The 25,740-nt window shown below is 41.3% G+C and overlaps 1 protein-coding gene and 1 long non-coding RNA gene across 2 annotated transcripts in view; one reads left to right on the top strand and one right to left on the bottom strand.

Annotated features, from left to right (window-relative positions):
- The window catches only part of LOC137156705 (uncharacterized), a 35,900-nt gene that overhangs the window by 9,094 nt on the left and 1,066 nt on the right, over positions 1 to 25,740 (top strand). The window contains exons 3-6 of the long non-coding RNA XR_010920867.1: positions 12,292 to 12,558; positions 13,674 to 13,753; positions 16,880 to 16,979; positions 23,818 to 23,869. This is a non-coding gene — a long non-coding RNA (uncharacterized lncRNA). The remainder of the gene's footprint in view (positions 1 to 12,291; positions 12,559 to 13,673; positions 13,754 to 16,879; positions 16,980 to 23,817; positions 23,870 to 25,740) is intronic.
- Positions 14,874 to 24,977, bottom strand: RPL7 (ribosomal protein L7). Its single transcript, XM_067553618.1, has 7 exons — positions 24,921 to 24,977; positions 23,421 to 23,523; positions 22,552 to 22,718; positions 21,439 to 21,576; positions 21,007 to 21,116; positions 19,184 to 19,394; positions 14,874 to 14,950 (listed from the first exon to the last, which is right to left on the bottom strand). Exons 1-6 carry the CDS (start codon positions 24,932 to 24,934, stop codon positions 19,186 to 19,188), a joined length of 741 nt encoding a protein of 246 aa, XP_067409719.1. The 5' UTR covers positions 24,935 to 24,977; the 3' UTR covers positions 14,874 to 14,950; positions 19,184 to 19,185.

Below are 25,740 nucleotides of genomic sequence, written 5' to 3'. Positions count from 1 at the left end.
TTGCACCAATGCCAAACACAGAGGTAAAATAACCTTTCTGCTCCTACTTGAAATTGTGATGCATCCAAGGATTGCATTAACCCTTTTGGCCTCACCATCTCACTGGAATGTCATTGGCTTCTAAACTGCACCCCTTTCCCATCATTCTCCCCTGCCCCCCTTCTTTATAAGGATTATAATTTCCTCATCATAGGGACTATCTTTTACAATGTTTTGTACAGCATCCTGAACAATGGGGCCTCTGCATACTAGTGCAATATAAACTAATCATCTAGACTGACTGATCTATGAAGGTACTAATGGGGATGATTAAAAAGTAGGTTAAAGAAATGGGAAGACATCAAAGTAACAAAAACAAAAAACTAAGTATTCCTCTGTTCCCATTGCCCTTTTCTGCACATTTACAGCCTAACGTCTCACATGGCACAATATTAAAAATGTTATTAAAATCTAGATGATTATCAAAGAAAAGGGACTGGTAAGAGGCTATTGAGAAAGGATCTAGATGAAGTGAATATATGGGAATGAACAGGACTATGAGGTATCAGTATATGGTTCTCAAAAAACCCATGAAAACTGCAGAATGGTAATTTTAAAAAATACATTGGAAGTGAGGTACCTGCTGGTTGGAAAAGTGATTCCAGTTTTTGAGGGTAAAAATGGACATCCCTGTCCAATTCAAAACCAGTTAGTTAAATATAAATACCAGAACAAATACTAAAACAAATAGTTAAGGAATTTGTCTGAAAGCACTTGAGAACTATTTAAACAATAGATAATCTGGGATCAGGAGTAGTTCCTGCTAGGGAAACTCACTTGGGATGTTTGATTCAGTTAAAAGTTTCCTGGACTCAAAGGGAAAACCTTTGTCCACTAACTTAATTCACTCTAGGTATCTACTTTGTCACTCGAGCCTTGGCCTTATCATAGAACATGAAACAGCCACAGCCAGAGGGAACTCTCATGAACAATAGAGCCCCTGACTTTTAATTAGCAAAAGTAATCATGACCCAAACGTAAGTCTATGGCAAAAAGGTGCACTGGTTTACCTGAGAGATCACATTTGCTGATTAAAACCAGGGTAAAGGCATAGCCAAACCTGCAAAGAAGGAAATAAATGTGCCGCTTTATAAATATAAGCAAGGTCAGTTAGCCTGCCTATACTAATCCTTTGGTCTGGAAGTCCACTAATTAACTACCTTCTAGCCAATCAGTTTCTCTAAATATGTGGCCAACATTTCCTAATGTACTCTCTGGCCATTAGGATTAAAGAAATACCTACTGTTCATGCTCCTCAAACTCTCCATTGGTTTGACTGCACTCTTCTTAAGAGGAGGAGTTTTTCAGGGAACTGCCCCCTGTATAGAGGAGAGAAAATCAAGCAATATTGCTCTTTAGTATATTTTCTACTTCTTCCTCAGAGCTATTTTGCAATACCAGATGTCAAGAAAAGGTTTTGCTAGGAAAAACTACAGGTAGAAGGCCTAAATACATAGAAATAGAGATTGTAAAATTAAGGTTGGCAAGAAGGTTGACCTGGTGTGTATATCCATTAATCAGGGTTTATCGCTGGCTTGCAATTTATATAAGCCAAACAAGAATAACTGAAGGGAGGATAGAGACAAAAGGAAGATCCCAAGGCTGGGGCATGCAGGACTTTTGCTTTGTGTGATTAGATTATGACATCACAGAAAGCACTATTATGAATGCTCTACTCTTGAGTCTCTCCATTTTTAGAGAATTAAACCTGAAATATTTGTTCTGAATCCTCTGGCATTTTGTTTCCTCTCTTGTATTGAATCACTGGGGAGTTTTACCCCCCTATTTCTAGTTTTTATCTTGGGGGTTCTCTGATGTAAATTTACTCATTTCAATATTGTATCATTAGAATCTCTGTCTCATATGGTGTATTTTTTTTTTTTGGTTTTTGTTTTACTTTTCCTCTTCAAAAGGTGGGTATTTCTTGGTAGATAACCACAGTGACTAAGGTCCTTCCCTCTGGTCTGGCGGGACGGAGCAAAGGGGCCCTAAAAGCCCCATATCCAGCTGGAGGGGGAGAGATTTCCTCTGGCATAGGCACTGTGGTATACAGCTTTAAGGATGCCTGCAGCAGATCCCTGGCAAACCCTGGTGTGGGAAGGCTCTAGGGAAGGGGCTGAGACTTAGTGGAGCCACGGCACAGGTTGTGGAGATTCTACCCAGGGAGGCTGCTGTAAATTAGATGTGCTCTCAGGGCTGGATAAGTTACACCAAAGGTCTCTTTGGTCTCCAGCAGCCCCGAATCAAGAGGATGAAAACGTGCCTTAATCACCTGGTGCTGTGAGTTCTGAGCTAAAAGACATGCAGTACCGAGTCTACCGTGAAATTCCCTATTGTAGAATAGCCCAAAAGCACCCACATCATACTGCCCAGTTAAACTGGATTTGCAGTTGCTTTGTATTGCCACAGCAAGGCAAAACAGCAGGAGCGTATTCCCTCAAGTTACTGCTGCATCTTATACCTGGCTATGTATCCATGCACAAACCTCCCAAATCCCCCCCTTCCTTTTTCACCCACAGTTCACTACAAGCACACTTATTTCCTGTACTTTTACCCCTGCCTCCCAAACACCCACCTAATTTTGGCATCCTCTTGTGTAGATCTGGTGTAATGGGTAACTTATGAAAAGAAAGACAAACTCCAGAGTAATTTTTTTTTTTGCCAGTTTTAAAGTGCATCTGTCAGTAAAGGCTGGTGCATAACAATCTTCAGGAAAAACTCAGGCTAAGGATTGTCCTCTTTCAAAATGGCTGTCATATCCTAATGTTCTCCATAAGCCCGAGGCCATAGCTACTTTTAGTTTTCATGGATTATAAAGTCAGAAGAGACTACTGTAATCATCCAGTCTGACTTCCTATATAACACAGGCCATAGGACTTCCCTGAATTAATTCTAATTTGAACTAGAAACAGGAATTAATATCCTTTAGAAAACATCCAATCTTGATTTTTTATTTATTTTTTTTAATTTTCAAATGATGAAGAATCTACCACAGCCCTTAGCAAGTTGTTCCAATTGTTAATTACCCTTGCTGTTTAAAATGTAATCCTTACTTCTAATTTGATTTGACTAGCTTCAATACCCAACCATTGGATCTTGTTATATACCTTCTCCTAGACTGAAGAGAAGAGCTCTTTTATCAAATTTCTGCCCCCATGTAGATATCACAGACTGATCAAGTCCCTCTTAACTTTCTCTTTATGATAGACTCAAGTAGCTCAATCTATTTATCACATAAGGTAAGTTTTCTAATCTTTTAATCATTCTCATGGCTCTTATCTGAACCCTTTCCAATGTAGCAACATCCTTCTTGAATTGTGGCCCCCAGAACAGGATACAGTATTCCAGCAGTTGCACCAGTGCCAATTAAAGAGGTAAAATAACCCGTCTACTCCTACTCAAGAATCACCTATTTATACATTCAAGGATCCCATTAGCCCTTTTGGCCACAGCTTTGTACTGGGAGTTTGGCTGCTTATCCTCCAGGACCCCCAAGTCTTTTTTCGGAGTTGCTGCTTACCAGGATAGAGACCCCGCTCCTGCAAGTATGACCTGCCTGTTTTGTTCTGAGATGTATGCTTTACAGTTGGCCATATTGAAACATATTTTGTCACTCCCAGCTTGCCAAGTGATTTGGATCACTCTATATCAGAGACCTGTTCTCCTCATTATTTACCACATCCTTCAAGCTTTGTGGTATGTGCAAACTTTAAAGTTAAGGTGTCCTATTTCACAATGGCCACCATCCATTGTTCTTTGAGTGCTTGCTCATGTTGATTCCAAGGAGCTGTGTGCATGCCGTGTGCAAATACATCAGAAGGATTTTCCCCAGCGGTACTTGTTGGGTTGGTGCAGATGCTCCCTGGAGCTGCATCTGTATGGCACTGTATATAGGACTCTGCCTCTTCAGTTTCTTCTTACCATCCATGATGGTCGTTGTACCTACATGTCTCTTCTCTTGCTTTGGCAAGTGTTTTCCCTAGTGGTCCTCATTTTTTAACCTGTAAATAGTTAGATTTAGTTGTTGTTGTTACACTTCTGTTTATAGGGTTCTCCCTCCAGTAAGTCCCCGCCCCCCCGAATCAGGACATGCCTCAATTCCAAGGATTCAAATGGTGTGGGTCCTGCCATAAACCTATGCCAAAGGACAATCCTCATGAATCATGCTTGACATGCTTGGGTGAATCCCACCAGACAGATCGCTGTAGGATTTGCAAGGGATTCCATCCTAGGACCAAGAAAGAGGAAGGTCAGGCTGAAACACCTCCTTATGGAGGCAGCTCTTCATCCCCAACCACCTAGCACCCTGCACCTAGCACCTCCAGTGTGGAATGCACTGGCCTCAATTAACACAACACCGAGGAAAGACTCGGCACCCAGAGATACTCGGCACCACCTTTCACCAACAGTGAAGTCAGCTTGGCACCACTGCCTCTCACTGGTGCTGCACAAAAGGCATAAGAAAACCGACAGATGGCGCTTGCTCACGATGAAAACAGAGGGGAGGGACCGCTCTAACGGTTTGTGTCCCAGGCCGGGGCACCCAGCACCCCCCGCTTCAGAGTTGGAACTATTGACTCCGGGCCTACAGAAGGGTCCGTAGAGTCCAGTGCCTGTGGATTCCCCAATTAGGGAGAGCCGGGTGGAAGAATTGGATCTCCCTTCCACTCTGGACATGTTCAAAGGAGCCAGAGACATGATAGCCATGACAGCACAGCCGTCCCCCACCAGGCCAGAGGGAGCACCGGATACAAGATCTCTGGCACCGCAGCAAAGTGTGGTGCCATCTAGAGGCAAACCAGCCGTGATGAGACACCAATCGCCTTCTCCATGACACCGCTGTCCAGAACTGTCTTGCTCGGCACTGCCGTGGTCCCCATGTTCAGAGTCACGGTCATCAGACTCAGAGGCAGAGTCGTATATCTCCTGGTGTAGCCGGCACTGGTCAAAGCAGTGTTGATACAGACAGGAGGTAGAACAAGCCCCTCTCATGGGCCTTTAGCCAGCACAGTGGTAGATGCCTGTGCAGTGGCCCTTTTGGACCTGCAGGCATACCACCAGGCCCAGGGTTCCTATCCTAGAGGCCCCCAGTCTTTCGCCTCAGAAAGATGGATTCCCCAACCACCTGAGACCCGCTTACCACTGTGTGGCACCGAGGCAGGCATAGAGGGAGATGCGGGGATTGGGACCGGGCATGACCCCGGCACCAAGCATGAGATCTCCTTGTAGGCAGAACCCCACAATCCTGAGAGTCAGGAGGGCCCGACACCGTTCAGAGTGTCATTGTCATCCTCTAATGAGGTGATGGCTGGAACTTCAACTGCTCCACCCCCTATGGACCACAGGGCCCACCAGGAACTGTTACGGAGGGCCCAGAACCTAGGGCTCCAAATAGAAGAGGTGATGGAGTCAGTAGATCCCATGGTAGATATTTTAGCACCGGAAGGCCCCTCAAAATGGCATTGCCTCTCATAAAGACCATCCAAGTCACTACCAAAACTCTGGCAGACACCAGCCTCTATCCCCTTCCCCGCAACACAGCTAAGGTAATAGAAAGAAAATACTTTGCACCTTCAAAGGGGCATGAGTACCTCTTCACTCACCCACAGCCAGGTTCGCTGGTGGTAGTGGCTGTGAAAGAGCATGAGAGGCAGGGGCAACAGGGCCCATCACCTAAATCCAAGGACTCAAAGAAGCTGGACCTCTTTGGCAAAAAGGTCTACTCCACCGGGGGGGCTCCAGATTCAGATTGCGAACCAGCAAGTGATATTGAGCTGCTATAATTTCAATTCATGGGACACCATGTTGAAGTTCAAGAAACTACTCCCAACTGACTCCAGATTGGAGTTCGCAGCAGTCATAAAAGAGACCAAGGCAGTGGCGAGTGCTAAATATAAATATTTAGGCCTGCCTGTAAAGGCCTATGATTGTTTAAATATATTCTTATCTCTTAGCTAGTGATAGGGGTATAGCAACAAAGAATCAAAATCACAGGCCATCTGTCTATGGGCCTTCTCTCACTGACAGTCTGAGGCCTTCTATTTTGGCTAAGCAACAGAGTCAGCCATAAACTGAGAAGCGCGTGGTCACATCCACACATTCCAAACAAATTACATTAAAACAAGGCAATACCAGACTGTTAAGAAGGCGATCCAGTCTAACACCTCCAGATAAAGGAAGGATCCTAGAATGTTTAAAGAGAACTTTGTTTGATAGCATTTGGTCTGGTTTTTAAACACTTGTCAACAGTTGTGGTTGTAGAATCTACACTTCATATTGTTTGGTCATTATGGTACCTAGTATTCTGATAATTTCTGTCTGATTCTTTCTGTCTGTCCATAACTAATTGTAATCAGTTAAGGTCATGGGGTATGATTTGGTTAGAGAATTATATTACAATATGTTAGGAGTGGTTAAAGAATTATCTTGTAATATTTTAAAGAAAATGATTGGTTAAGATATACTATAAAAACTGAGGTCAAACAGGAAGTAAGATGGGAAGAAAGAAAATTTACTCATGTGAAGAATTGGGATTCTTGCTTGATTACCCAATAAACCCATAGTATTGCCTGCTGCTGGACTCCGGACTTCTGCTTCTGTCAGCAAACCAAGAACTGAGGGCGGGGGCCTTAACAGCGAGAACCTCACTATTGGCTGCCCTGGATGCGGCAGACTCAGCCATTTGAACAATGTCATCTGCAATTGCCATGAGGAGGAGTTCATGGCTGCAGGTGTCAGGCCTGCCTCCAGAGGTCTGACAAACAATTACACATTTGCCCTTTGAAAGCTTGGGGTTTTTTTTCAGAGCAGACGAACTCCAAGCTCTGCATCTTAAAAGATTCAAGAGCAACACTGAAGTCCTTAGGCCTTCATACACAGCTCCTCAGAGAAAACATTTTAAGGCCCAACCTTCCCTGCAATTTTTTACCCTACACAACCTAGGCAGGATTACTGGAGGAAGCGGGGCAGGAATAGGACACCTCAGCCTGCACCCAACCAAGGCTGGAGTTCAGCAAGGCAGTCCTCCAGCTCCAAGCAACCATTTTCGGGGTGTGCCCAGGCCACCTGGCCAGAATCCGGATCTTTACCCCTTTGCTTTTTGAACCATCTGTCCCATTTAACCTCAGAACGATGGGTGCTGCACATGGTAAAACTGGGATAATCTCTCCAATTCTGTTCCTCCTCTCCCTCTCAACCCATCTCCATCCCTCTTCAGGGACCTGTCTCACGAGTAACTTGTTATACAGGAGATGTAAGCACTCCTAAGGGCAGAAGCAGTGAAGAAGGTTCCTCAGGAGTTATGGGGAAAGGGGTTCTCCTCCTGATATTTCCTATTCCAAACAGCCAAAGGAGGTCTCAAACCCATTCTTGACCTGTGAAACCTCCACAGATTCATGAAGAAACTAAAATTTCGCATGGTATTTTTGGCCACCATCATTCTCTCCCTGGATACGGAGGAGTGTTACATGGCCCTCGATTTAAGCATATTTTCATATATCAATAATCCCATCCCACAGAAGCTTCCTCAGATTCATGGTAAACCACAGTCATTACCAATTTACATTCCTTCCCTTCAGGCTGTCAGAGACCCCTTGAGTATTTACCAAGTGCGTGGCAGTCGTCGCTGCTGTCGCCTTCCTGAGGAGACAACAGGTGCAGGTGTTCCCGTATCTAGATGACTGGCTTGTCAAGGGCCACTCCAGGCCACAGGTAGAGGCTCATGTGACCCTGATAAGGTTGACATTTGGCAGATTAGGTCTACTGATGAATGTCCCCAAGTCAACCCTATCCACCACCCAGAGGATAGAGTTTATAGAAACTGTCTTAAGCTCTGTTCAGGCAAGGGCACTCCTACTGGAGTCTCACTACCAGACTATTTGCTCCATTATAGAGAACTACCACAATGGTGTGGAGCTGCTTGAAGCTGTTTGGTCATATGGCTACATCCATATACATGGTTCAGCATGCGAGGCTCTGGCTCAGACCTCTCCAGGCTTGGCTGGCATTGACATGCCGTCCAAACAGAGACCCCCTGGATAACATAGTTTCACTTCCCCCCTCGGATTATAAAATCCCTCCTGTGGTGACTCAATCCTCAGTCGGTATGCATGGGAGTACCCTTCTCTAGGCCCCAGCCCTTGATGTGTCTAGCCACAGATGCATCGGCGTTGTGGGGAGCAGTTTTAGGGATCCTCAGGACTCAAAGCCTCTGGTCCCAGACAGAGCTCTCCATTCATATCAATGTCAAGGAGCTGAAAGCAGTTTGCTTGGCCTGCTGAGCCTTCCAGTCCCATCTGGAAGGCAGATGTGTATCATTCATGACAGACAACACAACAGCAATGTTTTATATAAACAGGGTGGAGCGTGCTCCTCCTCCCATGCCATGAAGCCCTCAAGTTGTGAGATTTCTGCAGAGCCCATTTCATACACCCAGAGACATCATACTTGCCAGGATCCCAGAACAAACTGGGGACCATCTCAGCAGGTCCTTCCGCAATCACAAGTGATCTATTTGCCAGATATCATGAACAGCATCTGCCAACAGTGGGGAGTTCCCCAGATAGATCTCTTCACAATATAACTTAATAGGAAGTGTCTGCAATTTTGCTCATTTCTGAACCATAGCACAGGCTCGATCAGAGATGCATTCTTCCTGCCCTGGATCAACCACCTGCTCTATGCATTCCCATCCTTCCCACTCATTCACAAAATCCTGCAGAAAAGGGTGTCCATCGTTCTGATAGCCCCTAGTGGGCCCCGACAACACTGGTGCTAATGCTACTGGAACTGTTGGTGACTGCTCCAATTGCCCTACCGTTGGTGCCGGACCTAATCACCCAGGACCATGGCCATCTCCAGCATCCCAACCTAGAATCCCTCCACCTCACAGCGTGGAAGCTTCATGGCTATACCCCATAGAGTCGACATGCCCAGAGCCTGTTAGAGAGGTCCTCCTCGGCCGCAGGAAACCATCCACCAGAGCTACATATTTGGCCAAGTGTAAGAGATTTTCAATTTGGACAATGCAGAAGAGTTCCTGTCCAATGCAAGCATCAATAGCCTCCATGTCTAACTGGCAGCCAGTCACAAGCTGAGTGCCCCAGGGGTCGGTGCTGGGGCCGGTTTTGTTCAACATCTTCATTAATGATCTGGAGGATGGGGTAGATTGTACCCTCAGCAAGTCTGCAGATGACACTAAGCTAGGGGGAGAGGTTGATACCCTAGAAGGTAGGGATAGGATACAGAAGGACCTAAACAAACTGGAGGATTGGGCCAAAAGAAATCTGATGAGGTTTAACAAGGACAAGTGCAGAGTCCTGCACTTTGGATGGAAGAATCCCATACACAGCTACAGACTGGGGACCGATGAGCTAGGCAGCAGTTCTGCAGAAAAGGACCTGGGGGTAACAGTGGATAAGAAGCTGGATCTGAGTCAGCAGTGTGCCCTGGTTGCCAAGAAGGCTAATAGCATATTGGGCTGCATTAGTAGGAGCATTGCCAGCAGTTCGTGGGAAGTGATTATTCCCCTCTATTCGGCATTGGTGAGGCTGCATTTGGAGTATTGTGTCCAGTTTTGGGGCCCCCCCACTACAAAAAGGATGTGGACAAGTTGGAGAGAGTCCAGTGGAGGGCAACAAAAATGATTAGGGGGCTGGAGCACAAGACTTATGAGGAGAGACTGAGGTAACTAGGCTTGTTTAGTTTGCAGAAAAGAAGGAGGGGAGATTTGATAGCAGCCTTTAACTACCTGAAAGGGGGTTCCAGGGAGGATGGAGCTAGGCTGTTCTTTGTGGTGGCAGATGACAGAATAAGAAGCAACGGTCTCAAATTGCAATGGGGGAGGTCTAGATTGGACATTAGGAAAAAGTTTTTCACTAGGGGGGTGGTGAAGCACTGGAATGGGTTACCTAGAGAGGTGGTGGAATCTCCATCTTTAGAGGTTTTTAAACTGCGGCTTGACAAAGCCCTGGCTGGGATTATTTAGCTGAGGTTAGTCCTGCTGTGAGCAGGGGGTTGGACTAGATGACCTCCTGAGGTCCCTTCCAACTCTGATTCTATGATCTTGGACTATCTGCTGCACTTGAGGCAGCTAGGTTTGGTGGTGTCATCACTAAAAGTTCACCTAGCAGCAATCTCTGCTTTCCGTCCCAGGTTGATGGTTGATCAGTCTTTGCTAATCTGATGTGATCCATTTTCTCAAGGGCCTGAACAGGTTATACCCCCAAGTTCACTGTCCATTACTGACCTGGGACCTTTCCCTGGTGCTCTCCAGCCCTTAGCAACATGTGCGCTCCTCTAGCTCTCATGGAAGGTGGCATTCTTGGTCATGATAACCTCAGCTAGGAGGGTGTCTGAGCTCAAACCCTGACATCCAAACCTCCATACATGGTGTTCCATAAGGACAAGGTCCAGTTGCAACCTCATCCAGCCTTCCTCCCTAAGGTGGTATCCCAGTTTCACATGAGCCAGAACATCTTCCTCCCAGTATTCTTCCTTTTAACCACATGCCAACAGCAGAGAATGAAGCCTCCATTCCCTAGATATGAGGTGGGCACTGGCGTTCTACAATGAGAGGACAAGACCATTTCTTAAATCAAACCAACTCCTTGTCGCAGTAGTAGACAGGATGAATTCTCATCCCAGAAAATTTCATCATGAATCACATCCTGCATTAGGACTTGCCATGACCTGACAAAGATGCTAGCCCTGACACTGACAGCGTGTTGCTCATGTCCATTCCAAGACCCACCTGGCTTCCCTTCTGTTGGAGCCAGCTGGCACAAAGGAACCAAAGAGGTAGCAGGTCAGTGGGGCCCTATATATGGTGCCATAAAGGTGCAACTGCAGAGGGCGCCTGCACCGACCCGATAGGTACCGCTAGGGGAAAAACGTTCTGACAATCGTGCGCACACGCCTACTTGGAGTGTACATGAACAACACATCTTGAAGAACAAGTAACGAAAGGTAAGTAACCATTTTTTTTCCAGTGTAAAGTCAGCAGCTCTCAATATTAAAAGCAGCCTGTGGTCTCAATCATATTAAAACAGTATGAGATAAATGGACACATAACAGGGTCAGTTATAACCTCAGTCTCCTTGAGAATAATGGGAGAAAGCAGCCATTTTGAAAGAGGGCAGTTTTTGTGTAATTCTCTGTAGTAGAACATTATTTATCAGCACCTGCTGAAGAACCTGTTAGTTTTGTAGAATAGGAAAAATAACCATGAATCCTAAAATAAGTTCTTTTAAATTTAGAATATGCGCAAGAATTCAGTGAGCTTTAACCATAATGAAAGTTTGAAGCATGTGCATTATTCATTATTAAAATCACTTGGGAGAAAGAAAAGGTTTGACGCTGGGTGCAACTTTCTTAAAGAATCCATTTTAACATAATTTTATCTCAGACTTTTATTGTAAATTTGCCGAAAACTCATTCTGTATGTATAGCAGAAGCACTGTAATTTTGGGGAGAATACAGTATTCTTCATACATAACATGGTTGAAGCTGTGCTTCAAGTGCAAAACTCAATTAGACAATAACTATGGAACCATGAGGCGCTTCCAAAACATATCTATCATGCCATTTTTGAAGGCAGCCATTGAAATACTGGAAATCTTGTCTGTGGGGCTGCTCGTATCTCTAGCCATGGAAGAACAGTAATTTTTTTAAAGACAAATTATGTAGCTATTTGATATTACAATTCTATCATGTTATATTAATATTAACATTTGTAGTTCCATACATTTGTGCTATTCATTAGCTGAGACTCTTGTTTCACAACTGCAGATATTTAACCCATTAGACAGCCAAGTAAAATGGCCCTGAATGATTTCTTGCCAAGGTCATGGTTCAGCAGAGACAAGAATATCTGAAAATCTGGTGTCAACCTGTTGAAAATTACATCAGAAGAATCATGAAACTGAGTTTATATAAAGAGTTTACACAAACAGAATGAATCACCCACTAGTAAATTTCCTGGATGAATAATTTGCCCTTCATTTTGGGTGTTGGTCACATTGCATCCCATTTTTAGGCCACAGCAGCTGAGAGAGGTATACTGGTAACTCAGCCATCTGTGACCCTTTATTTCAGCACTCACGTAACTGTCAGTAGCAGAACTGGCTAAAAAACATGGCATTTTAACAGAAAATTAGTTTTCTCAATGCAATAAAAATGTACATCTTTGGTCTAAACTTGTTTAAAGATGGTAGGATGCTGAGAACTTGATTTTTTTTTATTTATTTTTTGCAGATCTAAGGAGCCAGGGCTCTTCTGCACACCATAGAAAGACTGAAGCTTTGCAGGAGTCCTTCCTGACTGGGGGAGCACAGAAAGGAATTTGGAAAGAGGGTGGTGTCAAACTGCCAGGATAGCCATAAAAACTGAAATCATGTTTGTGTGCATAACTTTATGTAGAGCTTCTTCCACGTATAAAATTTATTGGAGTCAAGGCATCTGCTTCTGAAATTTCACCAGAAAGCTTGGTGGCCACTACAACTGAAGATCTGAGATAAAAAGGTATGGGTTAAGCTCCTAATTTTTTTTTCTACAATGGATCCTTCAGCTGGTAATGGACTTATACTGTGCCAAATTTATGATCTAATTGGCCTCATAGGATGGCTTAAGGAAATGAAAAAAATTACAGGAACCAATGTATTTTAAGTGAAAGAAAAGTTGAAACTACAAGATTGGTGGGGTAAAATTTAAAACTTTTTGAGACAGAGGCTTCTAATTTGCAAAGTGTTTTACCTTTGAAACTCAATAGATGTTCCATGTTGTTGTTGTTGACAGAGTAATTCGGACAACTTATGTGGAGAGTCTACTCACAGGTGATCCTTTGTGAAAGAGCCCAAGTGAAAAGTTTTGAGATTTGCACTTTGCTGTTTACCCTGCAATTTGCACAAAAAAAATCCATTTACAATAATCTTTTGGTATGTAATATTGGAACATCAGCTGTTTTGCTCCATTTGTAGGGTATGTAATGTCACTTTAAAGGGTGCTACATACTATCTCCTCTTTATTCTAGAGGCATTTGTAGTAGATTTTGATGTTCAAAGGGTTGTTTTTAAACCATTAGTACTAGGAGTTACAGAAAGTGATGCATGTACTTAATAGTTGCAGCTCATATCCAATCTGGAGCTATCACTTTATCCTAAACAGGCTGAAATGGGGTAACTTTTACTCAACTAGTCTTTTAAGGGGAAAAAAAAGCAACATAGCTGCCCTTGTTGAAGTATAGTTTCATTTTGGGGGGGGGGCAAAAAGCCTTTTATATTTAATTTTTATCATAGTCAAAACATTACTGAAATGGCTTTTGAAGTTTAACTAAAAGCTGGTTTCTAAGACGATTGAAACTTGTTAAAGTTATTCCTAAATAACTAAACACTTTGAACACTTTTACAACTAGTTTCACTTTTTGACAAACTCTAGGTAACACTATAGATAGCCACAATGATGATGCTTCCCCATCCCAACTGAAGAATTCTATTAGCTCTTGTGTCTAAGCAGATACTTGTAGTTCTGATGTTTTCATAAGCTTTCCAAAATCTTTACTGCACAGCTTGTCCATGTTTCTTAACGTTGCCTCAATCAATGACTGTCTGTAAACAATGTAATCTACCCTATTTCAACAGGTACTCTAACAAGCTTCTGTTCTCCGGGAAAGCCGCTTCTGGCCCTATGGTGCAAAAAGACTGAAGTCCTATGCCCAAAGGTACTGTGATGTATTACTTATTCCAGTATCTCAGCACGTTGTTTGACTCATTTCATGTTGGGCCCTTAGGGATGTGAGATGCAGCAAGGAGGCTTGAATTCAAGTCTTCAGAAAAATGCTCACAACTAGTTTTACCAAACTCTGGCACTACCAGTGAATTAATCCCCTATGCACATTTGATTGGACACGTACATCAGATGGATCATTCCACTAACTGTGGAGACTACCCCTCCTGCAATTTCAGGCTGATACTGCAAAAGTATTTCCTGATGTTTTCTCACTTATTAGAGAGGCTGGCTGGGAGAATTTTCCCACTGGTTTTAAAGGGAGCATGACCTAACATAAGAGAGAACTTTTCAATTTGACCTAAAAAATGAAAATAGGGCTGACAGTCGACTTGTTTTTTAAATCATTTGTTTGCAAACAAAACCTCAAATATGAGGTAGCTATGAGGTGAATTGCTCTTACACATCTCAATAGGTAAAGTATAAAATAAAGTGGTTTGTCTAGATTATGAAAAACGATTAAGATTAGGTCTAGTTTAGCTAATACGTTAGCAAAGCCTGACTTTCAAACCTTGATCACTTTTCCTATCTAACCAAGCCCAGTGCAAAAAATTAATGACATTTAAATGGTCATCTATCAGCTTTCTATGATGAACCTTTACACTATCTATACAAAGTTTTTACACATAAATGAAGATTGCACTATCTGCTCACGTAAATAGAAACTACTGTCTTAGTTTCATTTACATAAAACTGGTGCAAAATTATTGGTGTGCCAGATGTATGTTGCAGCAACCTGAGCCTGGATTCTGCAACCCTTCTAGGATCTTAGTGTTGTTTCTATTTACTGATTTTCTCCTCATTCCTCAAAAAAGAAGTCCGTTCTGCATCTCTTCTGCCTCTGAATTTCAACTGCAGAAGGTGGGAGTGGCTTACACAAGAGGTACTTCATATTTGAAAGAGAGGAAGAATGAGTGAAGTAAAATAAACAGGAAGTAGTATTGTATATTCTCTGCTACTGAATCTTAATTATGAAGCTTTGGGAGTATCCTGTAAAGCCCCCTTCTAAACAATGTGACAATGGAGGAGCACTATAGAAAAATCCCGAGGCAAGATGACTTGAAACTGTTTTGCACAGAATATTTTTTATTAACAGGCCAGAGTAGGAAAGTCCATGTCCATTGCTGGGCTCCTGAAAAGAGAAGACAAATTAACATTAACAATATTATTTGACTTTAATTTCTACATGATAGTAATGTAGAACTATGAGTTTATCACAGCTGATATGACTTTATATACATTCATCCAGAGGGGAAGACCCTTAGGTGCTAACTATTTAATTTGACTTTTACTAGAATCCTATGCAAGTCAAATAGCTCCAACCTGAATGTCTAAGTCCCTTCATTCACAATAAAGCAGTCTTCCAACTGTAGCTTTAGAACCTGTTACGTGTCCTAATGTAAGAACATTTCATCTGACAAAAGGAAGGAGAAATTCTACCTTGAATTAAGAGGAAAGTTGGTGTGTTTCTTGTTTTCTGGTTTAAATACTAAGTCAGTCTCTGCTGTTAATGTTGATGCTAAACTTATGTAAAAATGCACTAGCACAGATAACTATTAGAATAATTTTAATAGACTCTCCACCACTGCTAACACCAGTTCAGCTCCACCTATCTTAATATTATGAGCCCTGTGATATACAAGGGAATTTTAAGCAAAAAGGCTTAAAGGCACTGGTTTCGGCTGCACGAATGGCAGAATATTTTGCTAAAACTCAATGAACATCACATTATGAAACCCTGCTCAGATGCTCACTGATATGTTATGCTCATCTGCATTGGACACCCCAACAGTAAGAATAGTCGAGGTGAACCAATGCTGGCAACAGTAGAAAATATTTAGAAAATCTCCCTAATGTAAACAGAAGAGCAGAGGAAAAGAATCCATATTTCAGATGTGTGCAATTGAAATGAACGTTCACCTTCAGTCATGGGGCCCTTTAGAAGACATTTGCATACATGGACATTAGCTCAGATGAAAATTATTCCTTATTAAATTAGGAGCTAGTTTTCACTACATGACTTGCAGACAATTCTCCCTCCCTGCCACTTTTTGTAAAGAATGAGAAAATTGAATAGTCTGTCTTTCTAAAGAGTTATTCAGTGTCCATATATTTAAAGAGAATGTATAAACAACTTCAGCAGACAGTAGTAAGGTAACTGGGAAAGGAAACAAAGTGGAGAAAGTGTTGACAAGAGCTGAAGTAAGTGATCTATGGGAGTTTTTAAAAATGCTTCCAGGAAGTGAGATTAAAAAGGAAATAGAAGTGACACTGCAGTTTGCATCCAGAAGAACTAGTTTAGAATGGAATGAAAACTGATCCCAGCTAGTGAAAAGGAATGCTGTTGAGGTGGAACACCACTCAAAATCATGACAAGCACCGCGTCACTGGACTTAAGTTTCATTTGGTCACACATACAGATTGCTCTTCATTGACGCATCCAGAGGAAGAAAGAAAAAAGTATGGCTTAAACTTCCTTCCCACAAAACTACAGGGAGCTCAGGCCACAATGATGTTCCACCATGTTGGTTAAACTTAAAGATAACTGATGGAAGAGTGCAGACTGCCTACTGATATAAGCTATAAAGCAATATGTGGTCTTAAAGCTGTTGGTATATAACTGAAAGAAAACCAGCAATTTATTTAAAAAACAGGGAACTGCCATCTAGTTTGCTGACATCTAGCAAAGGCCATTTTGCTCAATTTTGAATGCATGACTGAAGATTGATTTACTAGACTTTTTAAAATGTGTTTTCATCACGTGTTAAATTTCCAGGAAAGAGATGAAAAGCACTGCGCTATTAGCCATTCCGAAAGCTACCCCACCAGAACTAAACAAAATTCTACATAACATGTGATCACTAGACTAGCATAATAGCAATGCAATGATTTTATCCTAAGCTCCAAATCTTAAAGAGCTCCCAAAGTCTTCATAGAATGGTATACTTCCCCACCCCAGGCAATCAGCTATTCCTGTGGAGGGGGGGAGGGGAGGGGCTGAAGACTAATTGCTTGATTAGAAAGTACTTAAAATTTTAACTGCTGTCTTGCAATTTGGCAGGTGGAAGTGAGAAGCCAGCACCATGTGACTAGCCAGCTATAGAACAAGCTCTTATAGCACTTGTGATCCATAGAACGTAAAGCACAGACAACCAGAAGTGGTAAGTAGGCCAATTTCAGACCTCATCACAAGCCCCCATGTGTTGCTAGGAGCAGGCAGCCTCAGAGAAGGCAGTCCATTCACCACAGGGAGGAAAACTAACAGAAAGAGCAAAACAAACCAAAAATTGGGGGAAAAAAAAATCCAGTTTGGCTCAACTGAAACATTGTTTCAATGATTTTGATTTTCATTTAAATGGACTTTTTTGAATTGACGACATTTGGAAGGTATCTTCACAACCATAAGCTCAACTTTTTAAAATTAATGCATTCTCTTCTTCTTTAAGGACATGGAAAAGCATTTAGGTGTTCATAATCTCCAATGAGCAAGTAATCTGAAGGCTTGCTATTTTGTAGAATAGTATAGTAAATTGTAAGTGATGTTGAGCATTTGTTTAATATAATTTAGGTGCTTGTTTTTAAAAAGGGCAACTGTAACTAATTATACTATTGCACTAATTTCTCTAAATGGGGGTACATATTTCCTTTGTTCTTCTTTTAAAGCAGTGCTTTGCAATACCATGTTGCTGAAAGGGTCCAACAAGTTGTTGTATCTAGTCTATTCTGCTACTTCCAAAAACTAATATATCCAGTGCATCTCTGCAGCTACCATTCAGATAGTAGACATGCACCAGAAGAAAACTGACAAGCCCACCTGCTATTCAGAACCCTGTGAGCAACAGTTAAGCTGATGAGCACCGAGTCAGTGTCAGCCTGCTGCTGCTTAGTAAAGCTACAAACAGCAACAGAAGGCACTGGAACTGAAAAGGGGGGAGAGGAGGATGCCAGGGAAAAGAGAAGTGCTAAAAATGAAAGGTGGAGGAGTTGAAATAGCAGAAGCCTTCTTATCCTCACAGTAGGGAGGGCAGTCTCAATAATGCAATCTTAAAGAGATACTATATTCATCCCAAAAATCAGGAAGCAGCTAGATACCAGACTGTCACCAAGGGCTGACATGAAAGAGGTCCCAAGGAGTACCGAGTGCTACAGTTTTCCCACACCACAAAAATAATTCTGAACAATTTTCCATTCCAATCTCAAATTTTCACAAACCAAAAAAGATTCCAGTTTGGGTCAACTGTAACAGTTTCAATAATTTTGAATTTGTTTTTTAAATTATGGAACAATTTTGAACCTGAAACGCAGAATTTTTCAATTCAATGTCAAATGTTTTGACGATTTTGAAATTTTTAAAAAACTGAGTTGAATAGGTGTCAAAGCAGATCCTTTCCCACTAAACATTTCAGTTTTGACAAACTGGTATTTTCCAACAAAAACATTTAGTCAAAGTTCCTGACCAGCTTCAGTGCCACACACAGTCAATGAATAGCACTATTAGAAATCCCAGCACATGTGGTTTAATAAAATGCATCATAGCATTGTCCATGGAGCACATGGGTGGGGCCACCTTTTTCTTATCAGTGTCTACATAGGAATTTGGTAGTCCTCAAGCCCTGACCATTTCAATAATCCATACTAACTCTTTGCTTTATGGTTTCCTTTTGCCTGCTTTTCTGCAATATAACAGAGTATTACTTTTGGCCAATATAGGGAATTGAGATGCCATGTTAATGCATACACTCAATTAAAAAGTGTATTTATAGTACATACCCTGTCCCCCCCCCCCCGGCCTTTTCTACAAGCACACCAGGCTCTTTCCAAGGCCATGAAACAAATTCAAAGAGACCATTTGTATCCACACTAGTGTTTACAAGAAGAGAACACTTGTGACCAGATAGAGTTCATTGATGGCTAACAGCAAAAACAAGGAGCTTTCTGGAAATGACTACTACTTTTGATCCTTTAATGCCATTAAGGGCAGTCAAGGCTTCTATTACAAATCCCAAGCATGGTTAAATATGTAAATTGTTTAACAAGTTAGTAGTAAGTTGTTGGGGGACAATACATAGCAGCTACAATCAAGAGCCAAACAATTTCTGCATACTTGTCTTTTTGATAACCTTTGAGAAGATTTTAACATTAAAAATAAGTTGTTAATCAGATATTGGACAAACTAGTTCAATAAGGCTTCATACTATAACAGTTTGATCCAAACAGATAATGAACATCAACTGCATACCCCCTAAAGTCAGGCAACTTTGCCTTCCACGTCTACATGGACCATATTTTTTACTGCATACTTGATGTAAAATTGAGGTGCTAATTTTAAGGTACATTTTGTCTGTGATATTTTTAAGTGTTTTACCATTAGTTCATTCTCCTTATGAGCCTGTTAATCTGATCTTCCCTGTTGCCAGCATCTCCACCTTCCACAAAATGGATAGTTTTCTTTTTCATTCCACCTCGAGGAGAAGATAACTTAAAAGGCCATAGAAAGTTGTTCACCACTTTGAAGTTCTTGCCAACAGTGTAGATTTCATGGATCACATCTTCCATGCAGATGATGCCATATTTCTCTAAAATCCAGGAAACAAATTATATAGGCCTATCAGACTAAAACCCAAAGCCCATGGCATGATTACCTACAAAATACTATCCACAACTAAAGATTTGTCTCAAGTGTTATGTTCACTAATAATCAGTGCCATCTCAAGTTGTTTACTTGAGATCAAGTCTAAGTCCACAAATCAGCATTCTATGCTTTAATGTTTCAAAACAAGTTATGTATTATTTTTCCCCTCAAGGTTGTTTCTATTACTAATTAGAAACAAATAGTTTGCTTCCCCTTACATAAGAAAAAAAAGACAGCAGAACACTACAGAAAGCTTGTTTATATAATAGTAACCAGTAATGATGGGGGAAACCCATGATTATTTAATGGAATATTGGTAAACATTGTTTGAGTGGCCTTTTAAGAAAAAAGAGTTAAACTGACACTGATTACACACACTTGCACTTAACTGAAATTAAACTTTATTTAATTCTACATTAACTGCTGCAAGGATTTAGTGAACAATGCACCAAGGGCATTTCTGTGTTTAACATAGTCTTTAATCAACAAGAGTTGAGATTTTCCAAGAGCATCTGGTAATACACTGCAGCACTGTTTAGTGTTGTAAAAACCCAGTTCTTAGAATTGCAGTGTAAAGAATATTGTACTTTCAGATCTCAAAACATTAATTTAGCATTATTTCTAAAAGTATAATATTATCCAATGCCAATGGCTGCTCAAATTATAAAAGTAGCAAGTATACTGCTATTTTTAGTGACCCAGGTAAATAATGGAAGAGCAAATGAGAACAATTTTAATTGTGGATAGACAAACTATTTTCCCTTTAATTCCAGATGAATGGGGAGGGTGAGGTTTCGACAATATTCACTAACATGGAAAGTGGAAATTAACTTCCTGCACCACAATGTTAAATATCCCAAAATCTTAAAATACGATTAACTATAAGACCGTGATTACTGCATATTTACTTAGTAAATAATTTTAAAACAGTTTAGAAATACCTGCCACTGTTTCAGTATTTCCACTCTTAGGTCATGTCTATTCTTCCACTTATGTCAGCAAAATTTATGTCACTCAGGTGCATGGAAAAAAACCACACTCCATAGTGACAAGTTTTGCTGGCATAAGCGCTCGTGTGCCATGTCGGTGGCAGATGCTCTCTGGCCGACATAGCTACTGCCACTCTTTTAAGTGGTTTTATTATGTTGATAGGAGAGCGCTCTCCCATCAGCATAGTTGGGCTAAATCGGTTGGGCTGTAGTTGGGCTGTATCGGTGCAACTGTAAGCTTGTTGGTGTAGACATGGCCTTAATGGTAATGATTTCTTGATTTTTTTCATTCTTAAAAAGCCCCTTCTTGACCTATCAGTTTTACTATTAGAAACGAATGCAAATCAATTTGAGAGGCAAGTTTTACAGTTAAAAACCCTGGTTAACTAAATTAGTTAAACTTTAACTTACCTCACATTTTTTAATGTTTTGATTTCTAACAGGAAAGCTAAAATTTTCATCCTGATTTAGTTAGAGGTAGTGCTCAGAAATTTTTAAGCTCAAATTTTAAGCTAAATCAGATTCTCTTAAGCGAAAGTAATTGCTAAAAAATTAAGTTGCATTTACCAAGACACCGCTGAATCAGAGAATTGTCAGTCAGAGCAACGCGCTGTTTGTTGATCTTGCCATAACCACGCTTGTAGATCAGGTCATTCACAGATTTCAGATTGGGGTAACTGAAATACAAAAGTGAGGTAGAAGTGACTGGGATTTTCATTCAATAATGCCAAAAAATGCCAAAGTTCTATATTAAATTATTCATACTTAGTATGACAATACACATACCAAGGATAGCAACCATTGCAACACAATGGATGCAAAAAAACTTCATGTTGCACAACTGGAGTTCATGACAGTGACATAGGTGTAAGACCAGGTCTCGTGTTTACTTTTTCTGCTACTTATTACAATGTTGAGCAATACATCCTGTATCTTACTTTTCAAATTCACTTGAAGCCCAACTTTTAGCAAAATTAACTAATTGAAAACTTCACTTACCCCCATGCAATGTAGGGTTCAACAATCCGCAGCATGTTAATTGAAGCCTTGTTGAGTTTTACAAATGTGCCATTGAAAATCTGACGCAGGCGAAGAAGCTGCAATACCTTACGGACCTTGGGGCTAACTCCATTGATACTATAAAGTGAAGACGAAGAAGATGCTTAGATTTGCATTTGTCTATAATAATAATATTCAAATACAGTTTGATCTGTATGGCTTATGTGGCTTTGACTCAGTAATCAGCTATACACTTACCCATGATTCAAAGTAACAACTATAGTGAATTGTATTGTTTTACCATCTCTATTTTATACTTTTGAGATTTTAATTCAAAAGCAGATCTACTTTTAATCTAGGCTTTCTAGAATCTCTCTTCAACAACCTAACAAGGCCTCAGCTTGACCTGCTCTTGAGCAAAAGCAAAGCAGGAAGGTGATCCTCTTGATTCAGCATTGAGTGCTCCCATCAGAAAACAACCAGGGATCTAGTTCTACCTCAGAGAGAAAGACACACACCTTTCTTTAAACAGCCTTTTCCCTGGATCACTTGATTTCCCTCTCATACTGCAACTTTAAACAAGCTGTTCTGAAACATGTGCAGAGAGATTTCTATGGTGCCTCACTAATCCTGTTCTGCACAGAGTTATTCATATTATCCAGTACCAGCAACTGTTCGTTATAAAAGTAACAAATACTAATTTTTCCAATGTTGCCGGTATATAATAGAAGAACAAACATCAGAACAATTTAAATTGATAGACAAACATGCTATTTTATCTACACCCCATTTAAGATGAAATGTAAATGAGGGTAATTCACTCTTCATGTTTGCTACCTTGCCTCTTTACTGCCAATGCCAAAACATGGGCTTAGTTTGGAATATGTTGGTGGGTTTGTGGTTAGGAACCAGACTGACTAAATGAGTCTTTCTGCTAGTACTAACTTTCAATCCACACCTACCTGGCTTTCATGACAAAACATATGAACTTTTAAATACTCCAGACTGGTGCTCCATCAAATACTGGAAGGCTGCATTCTCCCCACACATCTTAACAAAATGAATCTTTTCCCCATGAATTTTAACCATAGTCCAAAATGTTAAATATCTTACCCTCTGATCCTGATCACAAAGGCCAGTTTTGGTTCAGCAGGTACATAGTAATTGCCAGCTTTGCGTGCCATTCGGGCCATGCGAATCTCACGTCTATACATCTGCCTGTACTCCTTGTGATAGGCCAGAGCTCTTGCATAGATGAGTTTTCTTTGCTCCTTACGAAGCTGAAATTAGTGGTAAAATGTCATAATATATTTTTCTATGTTCATAATCACGTTAACCTACAACAGCTCAATTATATCATTCCCAGTGATCAATAAGGTTTACAAAATGTGTATAATAGTTACATAACACCATCCTAATATATGAAAGCAGAAAAAAAATCAATTTCAGCTAGCATCTCCTAGGAACCACTGTGGGTATAACAATCATTTATTGTGATGGTTTAGACATAGTTAAGACAAGCAGACCAGTTTGTTTCCCTCATCTGCTATTTAGAATAATACATGTGACATTTTGGACAAAGTTTTTGAAGGCCTTTAATAGGTATGTTGTAACACACCAATACGCAATGTCTTACAGAATAGGCTCTTTTCAATCACATTTGCCATATACCAATGATCATTACAAACTCTGAACTTCAAATCCTGATCATGCCTTTAAGATTACTCTCCCCAAAATTACTGTTCTTTGTGAAGGATACTGCGTTTTGAGTGAGTTACGGTACTCAGATTATTTGTACTGTTTCTGACCAATATTCCTTTAATTTATTAGTAAAATACCCTGCAAAATGTCAGTGATTAACAAAACAGCTGTCTAACATATCAGATTTAAGACCTACTAAATTATATCTCCATCACTATGTACTAGAATTGCCTTTACTGTAGTTAAAAAATTTAAGTAAATAAGTTTATTAAAATATTCACCTTCTTTTGAACCACTAGTCTCTTCAGACGCTTGGCCTTTATATCTGCAAAAGCTTTTCGCTTCTTCAAAAGGCTTTCTGGAACAGATGGCGCCTTCTTTGCTCTAAATTATTTAAAAAAAAAAAAAAAAGAGGAAGGTCTATTTATAGATCAATTTCATATGACAAGTTGATAAGTAATGAAAGGTGTATCTGCAAACTTAGCTTACATAAGAATCATTATAAACAGCTTCAACATATGTAAATCACCCATAGAAATGAAAATGTAGGCCTCAGTGTTCTGAACCAGTTTATAATTACATTCTGCCGCCCTGTATCTTCAATTGTTTAGGGTCTTACTCAGGCCTGAACTCCTGTTTATCATTATAATATGTACTTACAGTATCTTGCATCCACAGATAAGGAAACTCTATTGCTGTATGCAGTTAAACAGCTACATCTCACCACAAGGTAACTGAAATTTATTGCTACTTTTACTTATATTGCATTTATAAAGCAACCATTTATCTGAATACTAACAAATTAAAAACAACAAGCAATTTGAAAGATTATCATCCAGCACTTTCCTTTTAGACACCATTTGGGAGTCTGAAACATTTTGTTTATTTTACTGTACTTAATCACTCTTTTTAAAATTGAGGCAAACTCCCTCAAACAAATGGATCTTACATCTCACTCTGAATAAAAATCAATCCAGCGACAGTCCAATAACTGCTGACAAAGGGCTGCAATAGTGGCTGTGGTGATCCCAGATATAGCCTGAATAGCAATTAAATGCAATAATGATACTTCATTATGAAAGAAGTCTACGGTCATCATTACTAAGGCTTGTAATTCAACTTTGTTCAGCTTTCTGGGTGTTTGTCTGAAAGACTGAGAAAATCAGTTGGAATGTTAGAATAACAACTTAGCAGTTTGTAATGCATCGTTCATTTAGAGCTAAATTGTGCCCATGTATCCAAGGGCACAACTATCACTTAGTCCATGCATCTAAAGGCAGCATCTGGCCCTAAATAATGCTTCAAACAATGCATTAACCGTGCAAGAAAGGAGAGGACTGGCTTGACTACTGTGTTCCCTGCCTATGGGACACCTCCCGGAGAGAGTGGACATGATTTTGCCCACATCCCCGCATGACGGTTCCTGAGCCACGACACTCCCCTGCCAGAAACCCCAGTGCTGGTCCCCAAGACCCTTCCTCTTCGTGCGCACGGGCCCGCCTCAGTCAAGCCGCTGCCCTCAGACCCGCCCGGCCCAGGAGACTCTCCATCAAGTCCTGCCCGCCACATCAGGCGAGGAGACCCGACCCTCGTTTCCCGCGCCGCAGCCCCAAGCCCAGGCCGCCCCGGCCACACACAGGCCAGGGCCCCCGAGGAGGGTCCATAGGGGCGGCAGCGGGGAGGCAGAAGCCCGGCGGACGGGCTCGGGGAGCGCGCCCGGGAGTAGAGATCGCCAGGCCACGGATGGAACCGGATTTTCCCGAGGAAGAAGCTGCACTTACTCTACGCCCGCCATGATCCCCACCGGAAAAGAGAGACCGCGCGCATGCGCATCACATACTTAAAGAATCGGGTCCGGGCAGGGGCCAACAACCACCAACGAGAAAAGCCCCAGGGTTTAGCTGTCTAACGCGGTGCCGCCTAAATACAATTTAAGAATAGGTAGGTCAGGTGACTGCGTGAGTGCCTGAGCTACAGGTAACCTAATCAGGTCACTGGCCAGGTAGAAGAGGTTCAGCGCATCGGGGGGCTGGATGGTAATGTAGGGGTATAGAGTGAAGGTTAGATGACTCACTGAAACATACAGTAAACTTTTACAGACCCGGAGGAAAAGGCTATAAACACTTCACTTAAAACATCACCAAAGCCCGGTGGGTGGCCACTGACACTTGGCTACAGCTTCAGCATCCTGAGCTGGCCACATTCTACAGTCTCCTCCTTCCCCAGTGTTCAGGCCTGGACGTGTAATTAAAAATGTTACCATTATTATTACCGTTGTTATTACATACATAGTTCATTTCCATAGTGTGATTGATTCATCTTAGCTCCAAGAGATGTTCAATGGGGCTAGATCCTGGTCCTGAGTGTTTAGGACTGAAAATTGGTCAAAGCCCCTACTTACACACAAGTTTCATTACTGTGAATTGTCTGAGGGACTTCAATGTGACTTTTAGTATTTGCAGGATTGGGTCCCTAGTCTCTTAGGTTCCATTTCCACCTCTGCAGCCAACTGATTCATTGTGCAATTTGAAAAGTCACTTTAGACAGCACTGCCATAAGCAGATGAATGTCAATGGAGTTGCAGCCACTTGATTTAAATAA

Source organism: Emydura macquarii, unplaced genomic scaffold (assembly GCF_026122565.2).
Source record: "Emydura macquarii macquarii isolate MOO-44397 ecotype Brisbane River unplaced genomic scaffold, CSIRO-AGI_Emac_v2 contig_1477, whole genome shotgun sequence".
In the NCBI taxonomy this organism is placed as follows: Eukaryota; Metazoa; Chordata; order Testudines; family Chelidae; genus Emydura; species Emydura macquarii.
The sequence above is the reverse complement of the archived record's forward strand: the minus strand, read 5'-3'. Positions and strand labels throughout refer to the sequence as shown.